This window comes from Giraffa tippelskirchi, chromosome 8, assembly GCF_054371585.1.
Source record: "Giraffa tippelskirchi isolate mGirTip1 chromosome 8, T2T-mGirTip1v1.2.pri, whole genome shotgun sequence".
Taxonomy (NCBI): Eukaryota; Metazoa; Chordata; class Mammalia; order Artiodactyla; family Giraffidae; genus Giraffa; species Giraffa tippelskirchi.
In genome coordinates, this window is record NC_137282.1 from 135,358,490 (window position 1) to 135,384,116 (window position 25,627).

The 25,627-nt window shown below is 41.4% G+C and overlaps 1 protein-coding gene and 1 long non-coding RNA gene across 2 annotated transcripts; one reads left to right on the forward strand and one right to left on the reverse strand.

Moving 5' to 3' along the window:
- Positions 1-12,162: 12,162 nt before the first annotated feature.
- On the forward strand, positions 12,163-24,077 carry LOC145516735 (uncharacterized). The gene is made up of 7 exons (XM_081518231.1): positions 12,163-12,304; positions 14,273-14,491; positions 15,629-15,735; positions 19,102-19,324; positions 20,098-20,143; positions 23,587-23,687; positions 23,795-24,077. Exons 3-7 carry the CDS (start codon positions 15,722-15,724, stop codon positions 23,861-23,863), a joined length of 453 nt encoding a protein of 150 aa, XP_081374357.1. The 5' UTR covers positions 12,163-12,304; positions 14,273-14,491; positions 15,629-15,721; the 3' UTR covers positions 23,864-24,077.
- Positions 19,966-23,827, reverse strand: LOC145516736 (uncharacterized). The gene is made up of 2 exons (XR_014061710.1): positions 23,719-23,827; positions 19,966-20,596 (listed from the first exon to the last, which is right to left on the reverse strand). It is a non-coding gene; the product is annotated as an uncharacterized LOC145516736 (long non-coding RNA).
- Positions 24,078-25,627: the final 1,550 nt, after the last annotated feature.

Genomic DNA, 25,627 nt, shown 5'->3' on the forward strand with positions numbered 1-25,627 from the left:
CCTATGGACAGAGGAGCCTGGTAGGCTGCAGTGCATGGGATCGCTAAGAGTCAGACACGATTGAGCGACTTCACTTTCACTTTTCACTTTTATGCATTGGAGAAGGAAATGGCAACCCACTCCAGTGTTCTTGCCTGGAGAATCCCAGGGATGGGGGAGCCTGGTGGGCTGCCGTCTATGGGGTCGCACAGAGTCGGACACGACTGAAGCGACTTAGCAGCAGCAGCTTTTCTCCACACTGTAATTTTAAAGTTTTAATTTATCAAGTATATTGATCTTTCTTTTTATGGCTTCTGCATCTTGTCATGCACTTAGAATGGTCCTCTCTTCTCCAAAACTATTTTTAAAATTTTCCCACATTTCTCTTAATACTTTTATGATTTTATTTTTCATGAAGGATCCAGGCTCCTTCTACCCTTCTCTGTGTAGACTGTGATCCTTTTGGTCATAAGATGGTTGTGAACTTCCAAGCATCAAGTCCACATTATGAGAAGCAGGCAGGGATAAGAGCAAAAGGACAAATGGACAAAAACTCAAGTTATTGACTCTGTTTCCCTGGGAAAATCCATCCCGGATGTTCCAATTATCAGCTTGTGCTTATACTCATTGGTCAGAATTGGGTCCTGTGCTCATTCTTAGCATCACGAGAGTCTGCTGCTGCTGCTGCACGAAAGTCTAGTGGTGTAAATAATTTTATCTGGGTACATTGATATTGACTCCAAAATCTCTGCAGACAGTGACTGCAGCCATGACATTAAAAGATGTTTGCTCCTTGGAAGGATGGCTATGACAAACCCAGATGGCATACTAAAAAGCAGAGATATCACTTTGCCAACAAACTTCTGTCTAGTCAAAGCTATGATTTTTCCAGTAGTCACATATGGATGTGACAGTTGGACCATAAAGAAGGCTGAGCGCTAAAGAATTGATGCTTTTGAACTGTGGGGTTGGAGAAGACTCTTGAGAGTCCCTTGGACTGCAAAGAGATCAAACCAGTCAATCCTAAAGGAAATCAACCCTGAATATTCATTGAAAGGACTGATGCTGAAGCTGAAGCTCCAATACTTTGGCTACCTGGTGTGAAGAGCCTACTCATGAGAAAAGACCCTGATGCTGGGGCTGGGAAAGATTGAAGGCAGGAGGAAAAGGGGACAACAGAGGATGAGATTGTTGGATGGCATCATTGATTCAGTGGACATGACTTGAGCAAACTCCAGGGGACAGTGGAGGACAGAGGAGCCTTGCATGTTGCAGTCTGTGGGATCAAAAAGAGTTGGACACGACTTAGTGACTGAACAACAGCAGCAACAACAATGTTGATATCCCCCTTCCTAAGAAAATGGATTTCTGTCAGCAAAGAAGATACCACTAATATTAGGTGAGAAACTAACAGTGTCAGCCACCAGACTACTTGATAATACACAGGGTCATTTTCTGGGTTCCCTCTTGTCTCCAAACTGTGTGTTTGCACTGCTTTATTGACTTCCAGCATCTACTGTAACTGTAGTCTGATGTCACTCTGATTCAAATCCCCTTATAAAAGCTACTTTTGCTCTCAGAAGCTTTTAAGCCTTTCTCTTTATTTTTCAAAATCTCGAAATCTTTTGTACCCTTAGATGGGATCTCTTTAGGCATTCTTCTAAGATTTTATGGGCACCTTCCATCTGGAGATTCTTATCATTCCTCTCCTCAGGGAGCATTTATCCCTCCCTGCTGTCTTTGATTGTTTTCTCTTTTCCCTTGTCTCTGTTCTCTCCTTCTAAGACCCTTACTGGACATAGAGTGGATTTAGTAGATTTTTCTTTCATGTCTCTTAATTTTCCTATCACATTTTCCATCTCTTTGTCATATTGCCCTATATTATGGAATGTTTGCCAGTTACAAACTCCAGGCAACCACCTTGGTTTTTAACCTCCTCTGCTCTGTTATTAATATGACTGCTTTATTTTGAAAACATTTTTAAAAATTTCCAAGAATTCTGTTCTTTGTTGTTCTTTCTTCCTTCTTGTTCTTTGAAGGCTTCTTTTTTGCTGCACTCTGCTTTCCATTTCCGAATGCATCATCATCTTAAAATTCTCTGCAAATACTAATTATACTTTTTTTTAAAATGTAACTTCTGATCTGTGAATAACAATAGATCACTTTGTTCACCTGATCCTTCCCTGTTATGGAATCAACTTTTCTTCCATATTGGATGATCTTTGGTTTTAGGGTTTTCCTGCTTTTGCACAGGGCTGTTTACCTAACAGTCCTCTCCCATAAATCAGAGAACAACCTTCTTACTCTGCTTACTTGGGCGTGGCATGTGCTTCCATATGGGGTACTCTGCATGGAGCAGGCTGGACAGCCCACAGAAGAGCAAAATAAAGAGGACTTCTGTTTGGGGATATTAACTTTCAGTGTATTTTACTCCTGGGTAGAGCTGCTTTTTTATTTCCTTAAGAATTGAATGGGGGACTTCCCTCGTGGTCCAGAGGTCCGCCTGCCAATGCAGAGGTCACTGGTTCGATTCTTGGTCCGGGAAGATCCCACATGCCACAGAGCAACGAAGCCAGTGCACTGCAACTATTGAACCTATGCTCTAGAGCCCAGGAGCCACAACTTCTGAGCCGAAGCACCCTAGAGCCCATACTCCACAACAAGAGATGCCACAGCAGTGAGAAGCAGGGGCACCGCAACTAGATAGTAGCCCCGACTCTCTGCAACAAGAGAAAGCCCTTGACGAAGACCCAGCATAGCCAAAAAAAAAAAAAAATCGAATGGGAGAGATGGCTAGTGTTACCAAATGATTTATTTTAATACAATCTCAAACTCAGCCCCACACCCGAATCCTTCCTAAGCAGAACATCTATTGTCTTCAGAGGTCAATGCTCAAGTTTTATTCAGAAGGCAAAATCTGCCACCAGATGTATGGCACTGAAGAAGGTGGAGAGGTCTCCCTGTCTCAGCTGTTTAAAATGCAATTTAAAAATAATAAATAACATGAGGATTGCTACAAGGTCATCAACAGCGAAATGACTGATGTTCATAATTACAACCATCATGACTCATTGTTTACAGTTTATATTATGCTGAGAATTTCATGTTTAAGAAGTTTGAGTAGTGCATATTTTCTTTCAGAGAGGCTTTTGATCCCAATTAAAATATATAACTTTCAATGGGTGAGCTTTATTTATTTGAGAAATGTACTAACAATGTCAGATAAATGAGGCTTTAACTTAACTACAGATGTGTCTCTGTTGTGTGTGTGTGTGTGTGTGTGTGTGTGTGTGTGTGTGTACATGAAAGAAACTCAGGTAAAGTCTTAACTTGGCTTAACTTAAACTGGTTAACAGTCAAGTCTTTTCTTCAATTACCTGTTAAGGCACTGAGCTCTGAGCTACATGCTGTAAGCAATTAATTCCAAAGGAACAGGAGATGTGGACAGAGGCTCTGGGCCCTACGCTTTTTATAATCAGATTACACATGCATTATTTAGAGTTCTATTTATAGTTCTACTGTGAAATTTTTAGCTTGAGTATGATTACTTGTTAATGTGATTTTTTAAGAGTATCTTTTAAGAAATAAATCTATAAAGTGGTTTAAACTATGGAATCATCCAGTTCAGTTCAGTCGCTCAGTTGTGTCCAACTCTTTTCGACCCCATGGACTGCAGCACGCCAGGTTTCCCTGTCCATTACCAGCTCTCAGAGCTCAAACTCATGTCCATTGAGTCAGTGATGCCATCCAACCATCTCATCCTCTGTCACCCCCTTCTCCTCCCGCCTTCAATCTTTCCCAGCATCAGGGTCTTTTCAATTAAGTCAGTTCTTCGCATCAGGTGGCCAAAGTATTGGAGTTCCAGCTTTAGCATCAGTCCATCAAATGAATATTGAGGACTGATTTTCTTTAGGATGGACTGATTGGATCATTACTATCGAAAATATATGATTCAAACAATGAGCAGACATGAATGCATACCTCTAACTAATTAAATCTCCAACTACTTGTTCCTTATTTAATACCATTAGCCCAAGTAAATCTTGTTATAGAAACAGATACATAGCAAAAATCACTGTATTTCTTCAGTGGGGGTGGACTTGTGTGTGTGTATGTAAGTGTATGCATATATGTGTATACATATGTACATTTTTGTATGTACATATATGTATATATATATATTTTAAAAATTTATCTTTAATTAGAGGATACTTACTTTACAGGGTTGTCTAGGTTTCTGCTATACAACAATGAGCATACATACACTTTTAAAAGAGATTATATTAGCCACATTTCATAAGGAATGTGCTCTGATCATATTAGTCACATTCCATAAGGAATTCACAAATTTATAGAAATTCATGAGAGTTTATTGATAAATTTTTATTCAACCTTTTGTCCCATTTCAAGAACTGAAATTTATTTCACACTTTTATCACTAAGTTTGGCTTTGTTCATTTTGCCCCATCTCTGTTTATCGATATCAGTAAAAGACTAAAACTCTTATCTTGCACAAAATACATGTATGTTTATATACACACCGCTTTGTATAAAATAGATAACCAACAAGTACCTACTGTATAGCACAAGCAAATCTACTCAATATTTGTAAAAACCTATACAAGAAAAGGTATGGACCTAACAGAAGCATAAGATATTAAGAAAAGGTGGCAAGAATACACAGAAGAACTATACAAAAAATATTTTCATGACCCAGATAACCACAATGGTGTGATCACTCACCTAGAGCCAGACATCCTGGAATGTGAAGTCAAGTGGGCTTTAGGAAGCATCACGATGAACAAAGCTAGTGGAGGTGATGAAATTCCAGTTGAGCTATTTCAAGATGATGATGTTAAAATAATGCACCCAATATGCCAGCAAACTTGGAAAACTCAGCAGTGGCCACAGGACTGGAAAAGATCAGTTTTCATTCCAATCCTAAAGAAAGGTAATGCCAAAGAATGCTCAAACTACCACACAATTGCACTCATCTCACATGCTAGCAAAGTAATGCTCAAAATTCTCCAAGCGAGGCTTCAACAATATGTGAACTGAGGAACTCCAGATGTTCAAGCTGGATTTAGAAAAGGCAGAAGAACCAGAGATCAAATTGCCAACATCCGTTAGATCACAGAAAAAGCAAGAGAGTTCCAGAAAAACATCTACTTCTGCTTTATTGACTATGCCAAAGCCTTTGACTGTATGGATCACAACAAACTGTGGGAAACTCTTACAGAGATGGGAATACCGGACCACCTGACCTGCCTCCTGAGAAATCTGTATGCAGGTCAAGAAGCAACAGTTAGAACCAGACATGGAACAACAGACTGGTTCCAAATTGGGAAAGAAGTACCTCAAAACTGTATATTGTCAGCCTGCTTATTTAGCTTATATGGAGAGTACATCATACGAAATGCCAGACTGGATGAAGCACAAGCTGGAATCAAAATTGTCAGGAGAAATATCAATAACCTCAGATATACAAATGACACCACCCTTGTGCCAGAAAGCGAAGAAGAACTGAAGAGCCTCTTGATAAAAGTGAAAGAGGAGAGTGAAAAAGCTGGCTTAAAACTCAACATTTAAAAAACTAAGATCATGGCATCTGGTCCCATCACTTCATGGCAAATACATGGGGAAATGACTGAAACGGTGACAGACTTTATTTTATTGGGGCTCAAAAATCACTGCAGATGGTGACTGCTTCCATGAAATTAAAAGACACTTGCTCCTTGGAAGAAAAGCTATGACCAACCTAGATAGCATATTAAAAAGCAGACATTACCTGGCCAACAAAGGTCCATCTAGTCAAAGCTATGGATTTTCCAGTAGTCACGTATGGATGTGAGAGTTGAACCATAATCAAGGCTGAGTGCTGAAGAATTGATGCCCTTGAACTGTGGTGTTGGAGAAGACTCTTGAGGGTCCCTTGGACTGCAAGGAGACCAAACCAGTCAATCCTAAAGGCAATCAGTCCTGAATATTCATTGGAAGGACTGATGCTAAAGCTGAAGCTCCAATACTTTGGCCACCTGATGCAAGGAACTGACTCATTGGAAAAGACCCCGAAGCTGGGCAAGATTAAAGGCAGGAGGAGAAGGGGACAACAGAGGATGAGATTGTTGGATGGCAACACCGACTTGATGGACATGAGTTTGAGCAAGCTCCGGGAGTTGGTGATAGATAGGAAAGCCTAGTGGGCTGCAGTGCATAGGATTGCAGAGTGGGACATGACTGAGTTACTGAACTGAACTGAGCTGATACAAGAAAAAAATCTGAAAATATATATATATATATATAACTGAATCATTGTGTTATATACCTGAAGCTAACACAACATTATAAATCAACTATACTTCAATTAAAAAAAAAAGTGTGTTTACATTTTTATAACTGTTGGCATTTATTTATCTTTTAGTTTTACTGAGATACAATTAACATATGGCACTGTATAAGTTTAAACTATACAGTGTAATGTCTCGACTTACATATATTGCAAAATGATTACCACAGTAAATTTAGTGAACCTCCGTCATCTCATGTAGATACAAAAAGAAGGAAGGAAGCTTTTTGTGTGATGAGAACTTTCAGGATCTAGTCACTCAGCAACTTTCCAGGACACCATAGAGCAGTACTCTTTGTAGTAATCATGTTGCACACCACGTCTCCAGCACTTCTGTATCATAACTGCTAGTGTGTACCTTTTGATCACCTTCACCCCGTTCCCCCACCTGCTACCTCCCACCTCTGGTAACGACAAATCTGATCTCTTTTTCTATGAGTTTGGTGGAGTTTGTTTGTTTTTTAGATTCCATATATAAATAACATCATACCATGTTTGTTTTTCCCTGTCTCACTTATTTTACTTAACACAATGCCCTCAAGTTACAGTCATGTTGTCACAAATGGCAGGGTTTTCTTTTTCAGGGCTGATTAGTACTTCTTTGTGTGTGTGTGTGTGTGTGTGTGTGTGTGTGTGTGTGTATACGTGTGTGTGTGTACATTTTTCGAATTTGATATAATGACTTTTTAAATTTCATCTTTAAAAATGGAATCTTTCTCCAAATGAAGATCAAAGGACTTTTGAGCTTTTATATACATACAGGCTTCTTCCCAGTTGGCACAGTAGTAAAGAATCCATCTGCCACTGAAAGAGACTCAAGAGATGCGGGTTCGATCCCCTAGAGAAGGAAATGGCAACCCACTCCAGTATTCTTGCCTGGAAAATTCCCATGGACAGAGGAGCCTGGCAGGCTACAGCCCATTGGGTTGCAAAGAGTCAGACACAACTGAGTGACTGAACACACACACACACATGATGTCAAGAGAAAAGACAATAGTTGGAGTTGCAAAATGACTTTACTAGGTACCGTCTATGTGCCTTTCTCCTCATTTCATTCTCTCCCTGCTTTGTCAACGTCTTCTTCTGTTTTGCAAAGTATGAATATGGTTCTTCTTCCCTATTCCTTTAGGTCTGTAGGCCCACTGAGTTTTGTTGATAGACACTAATTCAATATATATATATATATATGGACATTTATTGTGTCCTAGTTGCTGCTGCCAGACTACACAGTTTGCTCCTTCACCAGAGAGAATTCATAAACTCATCTCGCTAGTGTACCCTATGTCCAATGGCCCATGTCTGGAAGCTGCTCAAAGAGAAACAAACATGGAAGAAGATCAGAGTCTCCATGCTTGTGAGGGCTTCTCAAGATTTGTCTTAATTGCAAATGGCAGGAATCAAAGCCATCTGGGCAGGGTGTCTTGGGAAGCTACAGTAAACCAGAAGTAGTATATTTGTATAGATTTTACAGGATTCCAGAGCAAAACCATGAATGAGTATTTATTTTTCATCCTCCTTACAAGGGTCATTTCAATTAAAGTCTTAAGTTAAAGGCAGTTGGTAAGTTTATCAGCCTAAATTTGATCTAACGTATCTTCTGTTTCTTTGCAGGGCCATGAAATTCTTCATGCTCCAGGACTTTTGTTTTGCTGAAACCTTTGACACAGAGCTTTCATTGAGAGGGGGAAATGCAGAAAGAGGCAGTGGTTCCAAGTACCATGAGTAGCTGGACTCTGGGGGGGCGCACCCCAGGGTGAGTCAAGGAGCTGCCATTTAGCTGACAAGAGGCTTACTGTAAACCATGGAGGTAACAGGAATTTCAAGAGAAGGAAAACGAGCTGACAGAAAAACATCCTTTCTGAACGCATCCTATTTTCTAGTTCAAATTCATCTCAAAGGCGATCCTGGACCAGCAATCCTGCCTAATCCAAGCATTTTCACTCTGTCCAACACTAAAGCAAGAGTTGAAAAATCACTGAGGGGAGAAAGGTTCTTAGGAATAATGAGAAAGCATCAGGCCAAATTTGGCGCAAACTTTACCATTTCTTAGTTTCAAGTCAAATTTAAACCTTTGGGGGCTCAGCCTTTTTTTTTCTTGGCAAACCACAACATCCTATTTCTAAGAAAGGAGCTTTAAGAATGACTTCTTGGCCATCAAATAGCTATTCGAAAACAACATTTTGATGAGTTAAGTGTAAATGAATCGGAAACATGTGGATTAGATTTACCTCAAAGTCCATGTGGGTTTGAAGGGAATGGAGGAAAAAGCTTAGGCAGAGTCACACTTGGGGTTTTTCTGATCATTATATGAGTGAGAAATGGGTTTGAGGGGTCATCACCCGCCCACACCAGAAGGATGTGGTTGGTGTGACATGAGTTGTTGTCATTGTTGTTGTTCTTAGGATTATTGATTGTGTACGTGGACATTTACATTTTGTAGTCTTTTTTTCTCTCTCATGCTTGTTGCTTAGACCATGCCTATGAAGGCAAATGCCCAGCTTGATGAAGACTAGTGGTGGGACTGGACTTGGGACATAGAACTTACGCTTACTTTATCATCAAATGATGCTCTGTCTCTTCAAACAGATGAGAAGAGAATCTGCTCAAAAGTCCTTACATTGTTTGAACAGAAATTTGTAAAAGATATGATGGAGATGTTCCCAGGTCAAAACTAACTACCCTGTATGGCTCCTAAAGTCACGTGAAAGACAAAGGGAACTTCAAGGAAGGAGATAACTTGACTATTACTCCTTCCAGAAGGATCCCATGACTCCCATAGTCTAAATGAGTCCTCCCTACACCCCTTGATCCTCTCCCATAGTGCTTTGTGCATTTTCTTCATAGCGCATCTCACAATTATTCAATTATGTGCCATGTCTCTTCCGTTTCAAGAAACTTCTCTGCCTTTCCAGTATTTACTGCATCTGACAGCCCATGTATACATATGATGAAGAACTTTCTTATAATCGATAATATCATAGAGACAAAGAAATATGGCATTTTTCTTTGTTAATATCTATTTCCTCTACTTGTAGTGCCATCTGGGCAGGCGCTATGTCCCCTTGGTTCTCCATCTGAGGTCCCCAGCTGCCAGGACTGGGTCTGGCACATACAGGAGGTATTGTGTGACTATTTGTGGGGAAAATCGATTGAATGAAGGAAGGAGGGAGGCTGGGCCATGGACGATGACCACTGCAGCTTTGCGATCTCTCCAAGCTTGTCTCCCAGACTTCGTACTCACAGGCCTTGAACTCAAGACAGATACATCTGCTCCACATCCACCTCTCTTAGTTCTGCCTTTCCAACTCCAACACATATATGAAAACTGAACATGATTTCCAGATACCCCAAGAAGATTTCTCCCAGAATCATGACTTTTGCTCAAATCCCTGGGTAAGAAACTGATGAGATATACTTTGCAAGTAGATTCAACATGCCAGGCCAGTGGATTGGAGGTAGAAAGGGCTAGGAGTCATTTCTTGAGATGGTGAATGCTCAAGGATTTCAATGTGGGTCAGATAAACTATGAATATGTTAGTCTGAAGTTCAATAGAGAAGTCAGAAGCTAGAGATGTACATGTTAGAGCCTTCAGTGTATAGATTGCCTTTAGAGCCATAGGGCCCAGGTGAGAAATTCTAGGAAAGAAGAATAGAAATGAGAAGAGGGCTCAGGAAAAAAACAAAAAAACAAAACCTGATGTTGAGAGTTCAGTAGGAGGAGTGGAACCAGTGAAGGGATTTGGGAAAGGAATGGCCAGAGAGGTAGAAGGAAAAGCAGGGGAGGGTGGGTTTCACAGTATCTAGGAGGGAGCAATATTTTAAGACCTGTCCACAGTACCAAATGCCACTACCAAAGTGATGAAGATGAACCCAAAAAAGTGTCTATAGAATCTGACTCCATGAAGACTGTTGGTCACTGATAAGCAATGTTTGAGCAGAAAGAGAGGGGAGGATAGGTGATACTTTTAAGAATTTTGTTTTAAAAGTATAGCAAAGATTCTGGGGCCAAGAGAGGCACCTTTTTATAGATGGAAGATAATAGAGCTTATTTGCCTGCTGATGGGAATTGTACAGAAGAGGCAGAGGAATAAATGAGGCAGGAGACTAAGACCTGTGTTTAATCCTCCCTGGAAACCAGTACTTGAACACTATCTGCAGAGTGACACTCCCCTTTGACCGGAGTCATTGCCCACTCCTCTTTCATCTTGAAATCAGCTTCGGGGACGCACATTGATTTCTCCAGGTCAAATAAAGGTCTTTTGGAGTTGCTCCTTGCCTGGACTTCTGTGCGACCTCTGCAGACAAGCAACACTCAGAGCCACCCAGCAACGAGCAGGGAAGTTTTGGTCTGAAGAAACCTACTCCACAAATGAGCTCAAAACCTGCAACTTTCCCTTTGAACACAATATAAATGCTACTGTGGACCTCAGAGGTTAATCCATTACAACGAAGCAATTAAATTTAGGAACCGTTTGGAAGATAAAAAGCAGCAAGTAATAACCAGTTCAGAAAACTCAGCCATGATGGATTTCAATAATTTCCTCTGAGTTCACGGAGCCATGTCTGGTGACCCGAGGCAGGATGGTGTGACTGGCCAGTGGTGTCAGAAATGAGAGAGGGAGATGATTTTTATTAAATAAGTTACTTCTGAAGCATTGGCCTCTCTTGCTTCCCCTTTCTTTTTCCAGAAGGTCTTTTGCTAGCTGGTAATGCATTTAACCCTTAAGCTTAGTCAATCTTGTGTTAGCTAGGGGATCGTTTTACAAAGTGAAGTGATCTATTTTTTTTCTCCTAGCTAGGATGCTCAGCTTTGAATTTGGACTACTTCCCTTCTGTTGCTAAATTGATTTAATTGCTTTGCTTGCTTACCCACCTCTGGCAGGTTTTATATAGATTATCAAAAAGCAAGATGCTTAACTTGTCCTATTCTTCACTAAAGAACTTTACCCATGAGAAAGAAGAATAAAATGCTCTTACAGGCTGGAGCTGGATTGAAAACCCTCAGATCTTAACTTATTATTCTTTGGCTCTGTTCTCTGCACCTCTTTCTAGCTCACAAATCACATATCCATCCTGAAGAGTCCATCTCATAGACATCTCTGGGCACCCACTCAGTCTACGGCACTGTGTTCAGTACCAAGGAGCATATAAATGTGTAACCACATGGCCTCTGCCCTCAGGGAACTGATCCCTGCTCTGTTTTAGGGTGGGGGAGTCCAATGAGGTTGCTGACATAGTCATTTTAGAAGATTGTTTTCTCTGCGCCAAATTGCCCTGTCTCATTAATGACAGGCTCAATTTCCATCAGGTTCTTTGATGGGTCTTGCAAGGCATCCAAGAGGGAGCTTCCTTCCAGCCCTGAATTGTAATTCCCTGCAGATAAACGTGTTGGCATCCACCACTCAGGAACATAATGAAGTTAATTTTAAGGAAAAGCAAACACAAATGTAATGGTGAGCCTGAGAGTAGCCATGACTGTCTGAGCCATTTCTTCAATGGAAGAATTAGCTCATTAAGTAATCTGCACCCCTCCCTTTTTCCCTGAAGGATTTAAGGGGGTGAGTGTCTTGTTCAGAGAGCCGTGGTTTCAGATTTGCAATCAAGAGACTGAGTAGAGTCTCAGTTCTGATTGTTTGAGCTCTACCCCTTCTCAGCTGGAGGACCTAGGTGCTACTAAACCCTCTGTCTGACCTACCTCAACAGGCTGATGGGAGGATAAAGAGATGATATTACACACAATGTATTAATTCAAAAGGACTTTGTTAAAGAATAAAGCATGATGCATGTGTGTGTGTGTCTGTGTACACATGCTCACTCAGTCATGTCCAACTCTTTGTGACTCCATGGACTGTAGCCTGCCAGGCTCCTCTGTCCACTGAATTTTCCAGGCAAGAATGCTAGAGCAGGTTGCCATTTCCTACTCCAGGGGTTCTTCCCCACCCAGGGATTGAACCCACATCTCTTGTGCCTCCTGCATTGGCAAGTAGCTTCTTTACCACTGTGTCCCCTAGGATACGCATATTAGTTATTATTTCAGAGACCAAAGTTAAGAAGAGATACAAATCTTAATTTGGGGGGAAATTTCTTTTTATAATTGACGTATAGTTGATGCACAATATTATATATGTTACAGGTGTACAATATAGTGATTCACAATTTTTAAAGGTTATACTCCATTCATAGTTATTGTAAACTATCACTTGTGTTCCTTTTGTTATACAATATATCCTTGTAGCTTATTTTATATAATAGTTTGTACCTCTTATTCCCCCACCCCTATCTTATCCCTCTCCACTTCCCTCTTCCCACTTGTAACTTCTAGTTTGTCCTCTTTATCAATGAGTCTGTTTCTTTTTTGTTATATTCACTAATTTAGTTTGTTGTATTTTCTAGATTCTGCATATAAGTGATATCATACAGTATTCTTCTTTCTCTGTCTGACTTATTTCACTTAGTAGCAGGAATTTTTCCATAGAGCTAGCTGGCAGATCATTTCTTTTTTTTTCTCATTTCTACTTTATTTGCTTCTCAGAGAATTAGTGACCAGACAGACAGGAAATGCCATTATTAGAATATAGGTTGTCTGGGTGGAGGGAAGGTTCCAGCCCTGGCGTCTTCAGTGATGCCTGATTTGCATACCTGTAACTGTCTAGCCCACTGATGACAAAAATACACCCAAATGATATATATTAAGCTTTGGCTGGTCAGGGTGTCTTCAGTTTTTAACCCGAAGCTCATTCCTTCGGGTGGAGGCATTGACTCCAAACAGATGTTTCTAAAGAGTGCTCAGCTCAAAGGTCTCTAGAGAGTCTGGACATGAGAGGATCAAGTATAGCTTCTGCCACTACCAACTGCGTTGTCCTCCCAAGAGGCATCGCCATTGCCTGCATCTGATAGGATCTGGCAAGTAGTTCATTAAGCTATCTATTGTGAACCCCATCTTGGAAACTTCTGACTTGAAACTTAAGCATGTCTATGTGCATACACAGGCATATAGACATCCATGTAGTATTTGTTCTTTTTTTAAGTCTCTAATCTTGTTGTTTGTTCATTCACCAATTGCTGGGGTTGACCAATCATTTGCTCAGTAATTGGTTGTTCACCCATGTTCTTTTAAAAAGTGTTTTTCAAAGAGTAGACCACAAAAGCCCACTTTTAAGGGAATGACTTGATGTGTTCATTGAGACTGCAGACCCCCATTTTTGAAACCCATCGAATAGGACTATCTTAAGGTGGGGCCCTGGATCCTGCAACTTTAGCAAGCTTCAGGAGGACATCCACTTATGTTTGAGAACTCCAAATACTGTCCATAGAGGTTTGGTAGTTGCTATGGCTGTTTCTTTCAGGTTCAAAGTCTCTGAGTTAGTACTCATGATTTCATTTCAAGCAGCTGGATGAACTCTTATTAACTCTACATTCATCTTGAGCATTGATAGACCCTTCACCAATCTTGCTTTTATTCTTTGTGGCCTGAAGATTTTTCTTTTTTCCAGAGAGAACAAGCAAAGCAGGAGTCTGAGAGCTCTGCTTTCGTTGTATCATCCTCCAAATTTGCAGCATTGAGATCGGCCCCGGATCGCTCTCTAATTCTGTAGTTAGTCCATGCTGGCCACAAAAAAGAAATCTCTTTGACCCTTGCATCATCACTAAACTCACTCATTGTAGACCAAGGTGACCAAGTGTTCTGATTTATTTAGAACTCCCTCAGTTTTAGCACTGAACTCTCCATATCCTGGGAACTCTTTCATTCTCAGGAGAACCAGAACAGCTGGTCACCCTGTCAGGACTGTGACCTCCTTGAGACTCTTTTTCTATGTAAACCAAACCTGCACATATATTCATGTTTAATTGTCCGTTCATCTATTGTCTTTATGTCTTAAATACAATTCTGAGTTGTGTGAGAATACTGATTTATTTCCGTTGCATTACCTTTTTTTTTTAAGCCAGGTAGAGATGTCGTTTGACTTCTACTGGTACTTGGGACTTTCCACGTGAGCATCCTGGGTGTGGCGTCAGGGCTGCTCCAGGAATTGGCTGGCTACTTGGGTTCCTTCCTGACTTTCAGATGAATTCTAAACCATCCTACATTGGACTAAGAGAATAACACCAAGGATCTGAAACACCAAGAGGTTGATCTTACTTCATAGATAAAGGAAAGCAAGCCAGGTGATCTGTCACCCAATACAGAAAGGCAGGAGGCTACAACATAGCCAATTCCTGGAGCTTAACAAGCAACCAAGGGCTCACAAGATGCCCAAGTATCTCCAAGCTGACCCCATGCTTCCCGCTAATATCCCCCTTCTTACACAGCTTGCTTCTACCCTCTGACTGGGGTGGTTCTAATGTTATTTGGTGAAGGAGCCTAAACCACAAGAAGGCTGTGTTGTATTGAGTTAAGAGAGGGGATTTCTTGAGATCTGTATTAGTCTTAAAAGTCAGAAGGCACACATTTGCAACCAGCGTGGAACATTGTACTGTCTCTTTTGTGATTCTTTGGCTTTAAATGGACGCTAAAGTTCTCAAAAATGACATCAAGCCAGACCAACTTTTAATTTTCTTGAAAGTTACATCAGATCCTCTGCTATTAAAAAGGGATATAGGAATCAGTACCATGAGCTAAAGGAAATAAAATCCCCAAATTAAACCATTCCACCAAACTTGAGGCATTTCCCTCTTTCCTTGCACTTGAGATCAAAAGATCTCAGTTTTCCACCACAGGAAAAACTGCTCTCCACTCATTTTTAAGATCTTCCCAACGTTTGAGAGACAAGTTCCCAGCCTGACTCACAAGGCCATGGAATAATGCCTTCACATTCTAGCATTAGTCAGACACTGTGCTCTCAGCATCTCCCATATCTGCTCTGGATGGCACTGTCAATGCCCTCTAGCTGACCACAGTCTTCTCTGACCACACCACATCCTCTCCCCTGTCCTGGTCCCCTCACTCACATGCTTTCCAGAAACCTTTCCATAGCAGGTCTGGGAATTTTAACATAGCCATCTATCTCCTTGACTTGTGTGACTCAGCATACATGCATACTCACTCACTCAGTTATGTCCAACTCTTTGTGATCCCATGAACTGCAGCCCACCAGGCTCCTCTGTCCATGGAGTTTTCCTGGCAAGAATACTGGAACGGGTTCTCATTTCCTACTCCAGGGGATCTTCCCAACCCAGGGATCAAACCCACATCTCTTGAGTCTCCTGCTTTGGCAGGAAGATTTTTTTTTTTACCAACTGCACCACCGGGAAAGGCTTTTCAGCTTCCCTTTCCAAAAAAATGTCCTTTCTTTTGAATTCCAGTTTTAAGATCCATCCCACTAAGATGTGGGGATACCTGGGATAACACAGTTCATGAGATCATCTTAACTTCTCTTCATTTATGCATCAAACCAAATGCTGGTTTGCAGGTAAGTTCTCCTCTTCTCAAGGATATCTTTATTTTTTCTTAAATAAATTTATTTATTTTAGTTGGGGGCTAATTACTTTACAATATTGTAGTGGTTTTTGCCATACATTGACATGAATCAGCCATGGGTTTACATGTGTTCCCCATCCTGAACCCCCCTCCCACCTTCCTCCCCATCCCATCCCTCTGGGTCATCCCATTGCCCCAGCCCTGAGCATTTGTCTCATGCATTGAAACTGGAATGGTGTTCTGTTTCACATATGATAATATACATGTTTCAATGCTATTCTCCCAGATCATCCCACCCTCACCTTCTCCCTCAGAGTCCATAAGACTGTTCTATGCATCTGTGTCTCTTATTCTGTCTCGCATATAGGGTTATCGTTACCATCTTTCTCAAGGATACCTTTAAACTCCACTTGGAAATGCTTAAGAAAACCTTAAGCACTCAGGAGACTTCCCTGACAGTCCAGTTATTAAGATTTCAACTTCCAACGCGGAGGGTGTGAGGAAGACAGACCTTGTATTAAACAGGGAGCTGCCCTTTTTTTTAAGAAAACATTTTAATGAGCCTTTGAGTATACATCATGTTTTATATATATTGATGCCTTTGAGTCAAAGAGAGGCTTAAAATGACTTTCCATAATTTTTATGAAAATTTCAGTATCCTTTGGATTAGTCTAAGGGCTCATCATTGGGGAAAAGAAGTGATGGCAAGCAGCAGGTTGGGGAAGAAAGGTGATGAGAAAGGAAACCTGATTTGCTACTTTTCTCTGATTGTGAAGGATCTGGAGTCACCATCTTGGATGGTACACATCTAAGCCCTCATGAAGGGCTACAATAACCAACTTTATTAACATTCGTATTGGAATCCAATTTTAAGTTGTTTCCTGTCCTCTGTTGTAATCTTTCAAAGTCTATCACACACAGGCAAGTGTTGTTTTGCCTTGAGGAATAAAAGGAGGCCAATTTGTCCTTGGGGGCAGTGATGCGGGTGAGAGGATCATGAGCTGAAATCAGAAATGATTGGGGGAACCAGGAACAAGTGTTTAGGGATGGCAGGTAGAGATGAACTTCCAAAGATTGTAAATATCTTTATCAAAATCCTGAGAAATACTGGAAAAGCATTGGATTCCCCACAGTTACAGGAGATAAAGATGAATTCTTTTATATGAATATTAGACTGAAGATAATACCCAAAACCTATGGATCTGTGGTCATTTGGGTTTTATTATTTATGAGAATCCTTTTTGAATAGCAGAGAAGCTAAAACCGTCAAGGAAAATATCAAGTCTCTCAACAGAAACTCTATTGCTTGGACTCTCATCCACTGAGAATTAAACTTGCGTAACAATTTTCTCATGTTTTGCTACTTTCCTCTGACACAATCACAGATATGTAGCAGTGTTCAGAGACAACAGTGAAACTTTTGGACATGCACCAAGCACTTCTATTATTATAGCTGCAAGGTGATCTGAAATTTCTGAGATAGAACTATAGAAGAGGGGAGTGTGTCAGAAAGTGTGCAACGGACTCAAGACTGGTCCTGAAGGAGAACAGTTGCATATGTATCACAGAATCAATGCCTGGGGACTTCCCTGGGGGTCCAGTGGTTAAGACGTCACCTTCCAACGCAGGGGGTGTGAGTTCAATCCCTGCTCAGGGAACTATGATTCCACATTCCTTGGGGCCAAAAAACAAAAACGTGAAACAGAAGCAATAGTGTAACAAATTCAGTAAAGACTTTAAAAAGTGGTCCACATCAAAACAATCTTAAAAAAAAAAAAAAAGAATCAATGCTTAAACTTGGGTTGCATGTGTGGTGATGAAAACATCCTAGGATGCCAATGTGGTGGGTAGGACTTAACAGCAAGAGTGTTTGGGCAGGGGTGATATTTTTTGTCTGGAGGTAGCTGCCTTGTGTATCAAGGATCTCCTTTTTAAAAATTAGAAAACAATTTTTTAAAGTCTTTATTGAACTTGTTACAATATTGCTTCTGCTTTATGGTTTTGTTTTTTTTTTTTTGGCTGCAAGGCAAGTGGGATTTCAACTCCTTGAGCAGGGATGGAACTCACACTCCCTGTTCTGAAAGGTGAAATCTTAACTACTGGACTTCCAGAGATGTCCCATCCAGGGACTTCTGTCTGTGAGAAGCAGGACACAGGCAGCAGCGGAGAGTTTTGCAAACAAGCTTCGAACCTAGAGAAAGATGCCTGGCTAAAACCATATGTTTATTGAAATGAATCTAAAATTATGAATCTCTAGTACCTGACCAGCTGCTTATCATTGCCACAGACCCCTAAGAGAGAGGGACAAAGGGAGTATCCTTTATTTCTGGTGTGTACTTAGGCCCCAAATCCATATCTGATGTCTTGCCTGAGGCCCTGGGATGGGTCGTGTGTGAACTGTAAGGACTCATTGTTTCCCTCTAATCCAAGACTAGGGTCGTATCTCTGTAGCCTCTTTCACCTATATATATGAGTCTATATCTGGTTCTACTCTCACCCTTTTTTTAGTGAGGATGCACATAAAATTATGAACTCAAAATAAAAAGAACACTGGCTAAGTTCATGTCAAAGTCATCTCTTCCCATCTCCAAGCTCACTACCCAGAGTGGAGATCTAACTGTGTCAAGACTCTGTGATTTCAGAACTCTTCCTCTTGGAAGTGGCTGAGGGATGAGAGGATTGGGGAAGCCACCTGGAGAGAAGCAGGAGGCTTTGGGCTACTTGTAGGGCAAGAGGGTGTCACTATTATTATGTTAGTGTGGAGTTTCAACATCAGTGGACTGTGATGAAGAGCAGGGCATCCATCACCATTGAAATGATGGGATGCAGGGAGAGGATGCCTGTGAAGATGAGGCTAAGGTTAGAGACTGGTGGACAGGACACAGAACAGTTGATTCATTTCCATCCTCTTCCAAGACTAATTGTAGACTAGAACCAAACACACCCATTGATTGGACTGGGGCTTCCGGCTTGCTGCCTGGCTTGGTTAGGGCTGACTTGGGGCCACAATGGGTCTGGAATGGTAATGAAAAGAGTTCAGGTCCTGTCAGCCAAGAGGTTGGGACAGGACAGGCGGATCAAAGAGTCATTCGTAAGATGCTACAGGATTGATCTTTCTTGATCATGGAGACCCACATTAATCCTCTTTGAGCTTTCCTGTTCAGGCAGGATTGGGAAAAGAAATTCATCTGTAGCAATCTGCAATGCCATCTCTGATAGGCCTGGGAGAGGGTCATATTTTCACACAGCAGCAGGGAATTCTCAGATGAACTGCTCATTGCAGCCCCAGCCATGCCTTTGGTGAGTTGTCACCCAGCTATTGTGATATATTGTTTGAACATATTGGTTTCTTGGCTAGATTTATGGCATTTAATACACTTACAATGTGGACGAATCAGTTCAGCACTGGCTCAAGCAAACAGAAGAGATGCCAAAACCAGTTGGATGGATGCCACACCCAATCAGAAGGGATGCCACGACCCATCAAAACTGATAGCACCACACCTGTGCAGACCAGCCGAGGGGCAGCCCGGTTCCCAGGAGAGCTTGGAATAATGAATTCCAACAGGAGCCTTCTACGAGTGAGAATTTCAGAAAGTATGAGTGGCTTGTGGAGTTTGCGGTTCTTTGAATTCTTGCAAGAGGTGCCTCGAGGCAAGGCTGGTCTTAGCACACTGCATGGCAAATGCAGTGAAACTTCTCTGTGAGGGTAAAGCGGTAGCCAGATCTTGGCCACAGGCCACCTCTCTTTTGTTGAGAACTTTCAAGCAAGCATGTGTTGGGGGTGGAGGCAGAAAGACAGATGCTAAGTTTAGCTTGAATTCCATCGAGTCTGCTCGGAGGCTGATACACACACTCAGGCACATGTGCCAGTGCTCACGTGTGGGTGCTCACAGGCACACCATACTGGCTGGGGCTGTTGGGGTTCAGGGGAGCTGGGTCCAGGCAGAGCCAGCAGCTGGCAAAGGCATTGTTCATTGTATTGTGAGTGACATGCAATCCACTGCTTGCCAGCCAGTCTACATAGCTGTGGCGATGTGAGAGGCTTGCTTTAGATCACGCATTCCACTGCTGTGCATGGATTAATATGGCTTTGAAAGGGCTTTTCTTTCTTTCTTTCAAATTTAATATGAGAGTATATGAGGAAGAACATGGTGGCAATTAGCTGCTGCCATGAATTTTATGAGCAGTTTGCAAGAAACCACATTAATGACTCCATGGGTAGTGCTGAGATCAATTTTGCTATGTTATTTTTTCTCTTTTTCCCCCTTTCCCTCTTTAAAGGCCAGCCCAAAGCTCCAGGATGGTATCAGGTGGGTGGTCCTAACGGTGAAGTTTCTCTCTTCCAAGACAGGTATCCTGGCTCATCCCAACCTTGGATCCCATACAGAGCCTGCCAGGTGGGTCTAGCCTTGTTCTGGAACCTGGAGCAGCAGTTAGGATGGGAAATAGTCTGGCCATGGTTCTGACAGGTTGAGAAAAATCTTTGCAAAAAGTGTCCACAGTGAAGTTGCTACCAAAAAGAAATCAAACACCTTGCATGCTTCTCAGTTTTAGCAAAGGGAATTAGAATAAAACATGGGCATTAGCCCGGGAGAAAAAATGGAAGCGAACAGTCTTTATAAATTCTCAGCGAGCGTGGCGATGGTTTAAAACTATTTAACCTGAAGCCAAGGGAAGGTTGGTGTTGGATAAAGAGACTGAATGCAGGAAGCCAGCCTCCACACAGCTTTGTGGGAATGTGCTCTGAAGCCAACCGAGGTCTGTGTTCAAAATGTATCCGGAATCTTGAAAGAAACAAAAATAAGTTTGTTGCCAAGTCACAAACCTTGATCTAGTCATGAAAGGAGGACCTGTAAATACAAAAAAAGTGAGATGATATAATCCAAACCATTGTAGTGAATCAGTGAGCAGCAGAGGTCAATTAAAAAAAAAATCCAACAGCAACAATAAAAATAACAAAAAGCAAGAAATGCTTTCTTTGGTCTGCTTGAGGAAAAATCGATTTGAAAGTGGTGAGAAGAGAGCTTTGACTTCTGCTCCTTTTCTAGGACAGGAAAAGTTCTCAATGGAAAACTCTGGAAAAAGCAGAGCCTAGGTGGAAAACCAAGGTATCTTCCATGATTAAGAAGAGATAGATATATGTCTGGCAGTGGACATAGATTGCAGGTAGTTCTATTTTTTAGTTTTCTGAAAAGATGTGGTACGTATATACAATGGAATATTACTCAGTCATAAAAAAGAATGAAATAATGCCATTTGCAGTAACATGGATGGACCTAGAGATTATCACACTAAGTGAAGTAAATCAGAAAAGACAAACACCATATGATATCACCTACATGTGGAATCTAAAATATGACACAGTGAACTTATCTATGAAACAGAAACAGAATCACACGCATAGAGAACAGATTGGTGGTTGCCAAGGAGGAGGGGATTGGGGAAGGGACGGAGTAGGGGATTGGGGAAGGGACGGAGTAGGAGTTTGGGGTTAGCAGATGTAAGCTTTTATATATAGAATGGATAAACAGCAAGGTCCTACAGTATAGCAGAGAACTATATTTATATCCTATGATAAACCATAATAGAAAAGAACATGAAAGAGTGTATATATATATATATATATAAATGAATCACTTTACTGTACAGCAATAAATAACACAACATTGTAAATCAACTATACTTCAATAAAAAAATAAAGAAGAGGGGCCACCTATGGATGGGAGAGGGGATTACAGCTACCTCTGGAGAACAAGCATACGCATGTGGTTTCACATCAGCTGAACTGAGAATTGTGGCTTAATGTCCAGGAAGCCTCTGGCTTTTGACTTAAGCAGAGATTCGGGATGACCATAAAGGAAGATCTGATTCACCCATTTTTTTCCCTTAAATAAACAAAATGATAGTGGTTTGTTCATGTTGCTTCATCTCAATTGGTTTCGTGAAGCAACATCTTTGACTGATAGGAAGTAGAAAATCCACGATGTTACATCTACAGGGGCTTGCATCTCTAACTCAATCAAAAGCTGGGCAAATCTGATTCTCAGCAGTTTGCTAGGAAGATGGAAACAATACAATCAAATATCATCCACTAGAAACATGATTAAATGGCCTGTTTCCTGACATTTATTGATGAAAACATTGTATTTTAGCTCAGACATGAATATTTCAATAATAGAGAACTAGACTGTTAGTTACTTGGCTCACTGAAAACATTCCAGTTTAAAGATTTTTTTTTTGATTTGGATTCAGTTGTTTTTTTTTTTTTTTTTTAGAATGGGCCATCTTATAAACGTCTGATGCCTTAGCTGAATATTGTCAGGTTTGAAAGAGGCTATAACAAATGCGTGTGAAGGAGTTAAAATAGCATCATTGGGTTTAAAACAAAGTGTGATTTCAATGTAAATGTAACTTAAAATACAAACAATGGCGAAATAACTCTCAGCCTCCTCTCTCAAATAAGGCAAATCCAACACAAGGTCACTGTTAATAGAAAAAATAACTTGTGCTGGGTGTGTGAGTTCTGACTGTATTTTGTTTCCTAAATTGTGTGTATATGTTATGTAAACTCTTTTTACTATTTTTCACAACAGAAGAGTTTGCAAAATTAACTCACTGGCACTGTGAATTAACTTTCCTCCTATACATGCATGCACACACACACACACGTTTATTACGAGACAAATTCTCACAAAATGTCTAGCTTGGGCCTTGATGATTTGAGTGACACAAAAGTCAGGAAAATAATAAGAAACCAGCATGAAGAGGGAACTGGGAACTCTGAAGGCGTTGGCATCCATCGCATAACCTGGAGAAGACAAAGACCCGGTTGATTTAGTAATGGTCTCCTAGTTTATGGAGGGTTTTTATGCAGAAGATGGTGTCCAGCTGTTTTTCATTTCTAGTGAAGACAGGAAAAAAAAAAAAAAAACCTGGAGGGGCTGGAATTGCATCAGGGGAGATTAGGGTTGGAGATGGAGGTCCTGGTTGAAGGGTTGTAAGACATTGAAACGAATAACGAAGGGAGATTATGAAATCCCCATCTTTCGAATTCTTAAATGAATGTGATCGGCGTGAATCAACGTGGTGGATTGGTTTAGTTATCTGCCTGGGATGGCTGAGCCGAGGGTTTTCTGTGGGCCAAGTCCCCCTGGGGCGCCCCGACTCCGCTGTGTTGAGTGTATTGCATGTGGCAGCGAACCCAGCGCGTGGAGCCAGAGCCTGCTGCCTCGTGGCGAAGCTGCTGGTCTGTGTGCCGAGTAAGCCGACACTTCGCGATCCTTTCGACTCGAATGGCTCCAGAGTCATTTAGGACCGTTCTGACTGCCAACTGCCACCTTGAAATAGGAAAAGTATTTTAAACAAACCCTCCAGGACGTGCAGGCGGAGGGGAGTATTCACCATGCTCAGAATACGCGGTCACCGGACACCTCGTAGAGGCAACTGCAAGCTATTAGCGCAGCAGGAAACCCCGTGGAAATGAGATGCGGGAAGCTGGGAAGATTTGGATATTAACTTATCTTTCTTTCTCTTTTTAAAACTTTATCTTTTTTTTTTTTAACATAGAAGCTAAATGTTCTTGATGACCAGATCTCTCTCTCTCTTTCTCTCTTTCATTTTCCTTTCTTGAGTTCTTTCAAGTTTTTTTTTTTTAACTTAAAAACAAAGTATTTAAAGTATGACAATTAGGTTTCATGGATGCTGAGAGGCGAACCCAGAGAATTTGAAGGAGGCAATTACATTTTTTTGTTGTTGTTGTTTAAAAAAGAAAAGCTCAGAGCTTTGCTTTCCTTATAAAAGGATACTTTTACTTGTGTCTGTTTTAAATATATTTCTTTAGGTGATGAAACATCCCCGGGAACAGAGCTGTATGTGACGAGATTTGTGTGGAAAGGAGGATTTTTGAAACTTTTTTTCATCTTCCCGAAGCAGCCCAGCCTGGTACTTCAAAAGAGCTGAGCAGAACTCCTACCTAAGGGACTTCTTGCCTCCCCCGGCGGGCTTGGTTTCCATACCATGGTTTTTATGGAAATGTCCTCTTTCCATAGGCTACCTCCACGTCACGCCTCATTAAGAGTGATGATTATGACCTCCTCTGGACGTTCGGATGCTGCTAAGAATCGGGAGGATATTTTGAGCCCTGGAATTCGGGCTCTGCCACATGTTTGGATTAACAACCAGTTAAACCTTGCTAAGGCAATATTTTTCTATGCAGTTAGTTTTTATACCAAACAAGGTTTGTAGTAATTGGATGCCCTACTTGAGCAAAACTGTTTACCAGAAAATAAATCACTCCTGGCATTAAGAAAACACGAGCCCAGGGATTCGCCAGCCCAGCCTCATCCCGTTCATTTCTCATAAACCTAAGCCCCAGACATGTGCATTCTCATCTACGATGACTTATGCTTTGAATTGTGGTCTCTTTATTTCCATGCCCATTATAATGCTTACCTAAACATTTCCCTCTGTTTAGCTGCGGTGCTTCTGGTAATGACTTCTATTTGGCTGCCGGGAAGCATTTGCCAGGCCTTAGCAAGCTCTATGGAAAAAAGAGAGAGGGGGAGAGGAAGAGAGAGGGAGAGAGGGAAGGAGGAAGGAAGGAGGGAAGGGGTGGGAGGCAGAGGGAGAAAGAAAGAGAGGGATGGATTGAGGAAGGAGGGGGAGAAAGGGAAGGAGCGGGGGCAGAAGAGAGGAACACTTTTTTTCCTAAGCGGCCATAGAATTATAGAGAATTAGACCCTGAAGCAATTTCCGGTTTAATTCACCTCTGTAATGGATGCATGACTGGCTCTGTGTACCATAGGAAGCAGAAAGGTGGGATGCAGGAGACGTAAGAGACTCAGGTTGGATCCCTGGGTCCGGAAGATCGCCTGGAGGAGGGCATGGCAACCCACTCCAGCATTCTTGCCTGGAGAATCCTATGAACAGAGGAGCCTGGCGGGCTACAGTCCCTGGGGTCACAGCTCCTGTTGACCTTTGCCCTGCACTGAGGTATCTTCTGTCCTCTGGTAGTTCCCTTTTCCACTGGAGATCCTGCGTGCCTAAATCCGAGGTCAGGAAAGCATGACTTGATCGGTCAGGCGCTCCTGTAAAGAAATACCTGCACTAAACTGAAATTGCCAATCTTTCCATCATGGTAACCAAGAGAGTCAGTGGGTTTCGGGGGGCAGGCACATGCTGCTGGTAGGGGGCTGGGCCTTCTACAAATGGTCCTGTCCGAATTCTGGCAGTCAGTTCATGCCGGTCAAAGCCGTGTTGGAAGGAGCTGTTAGTTATGCAAATGTCAAGGCAAAACAGGAGAATGATCCAAACATAGGAGTTTGTCAGATTTTGAGGACTTTGTGGAACTTCTTATAGAAAATGTGAGAACATTCATCCCTGAATGAATGATTCATTTATTCTACTGACCTCAAGTCAGAGCTAGTAGCCCTAATCATTTGGAATAAATCTAGTTGGTTTTCTATGACTCAGAAGGCCTGATCCTAGTCAATTCTGTTCATAAACTATAAATGCTCTAAAAGGGAAAGAGCACCTCAAAAATAATCGGAAAGATTTTGAATGAGTTCCTCATCATTGCTTCAATCTGACTTTTGCATATTGGAATCTTTTCAGAGCCTTTGCGTACTTTTGATGACAGGGGCAAACTTCTGGGTTTTGAGAATCCAAAAATGAGTTGGTGAGCATGAGAAGATTTGGTCATTAATGAAGTAAACATTTTCTTTTCTCTTCCAAGTAGACTTTTTCCTTTGCTTTAACTGGGTACTGTCATTTGTCAGAGAGACTGGGGTCATAAATGTAACTTCAAGGGAGTTCCCTGGGTTCACTTGCTTTAATGATAAAACCATTCACATGGAACACACTGAACTTGGATTCTAGCATGG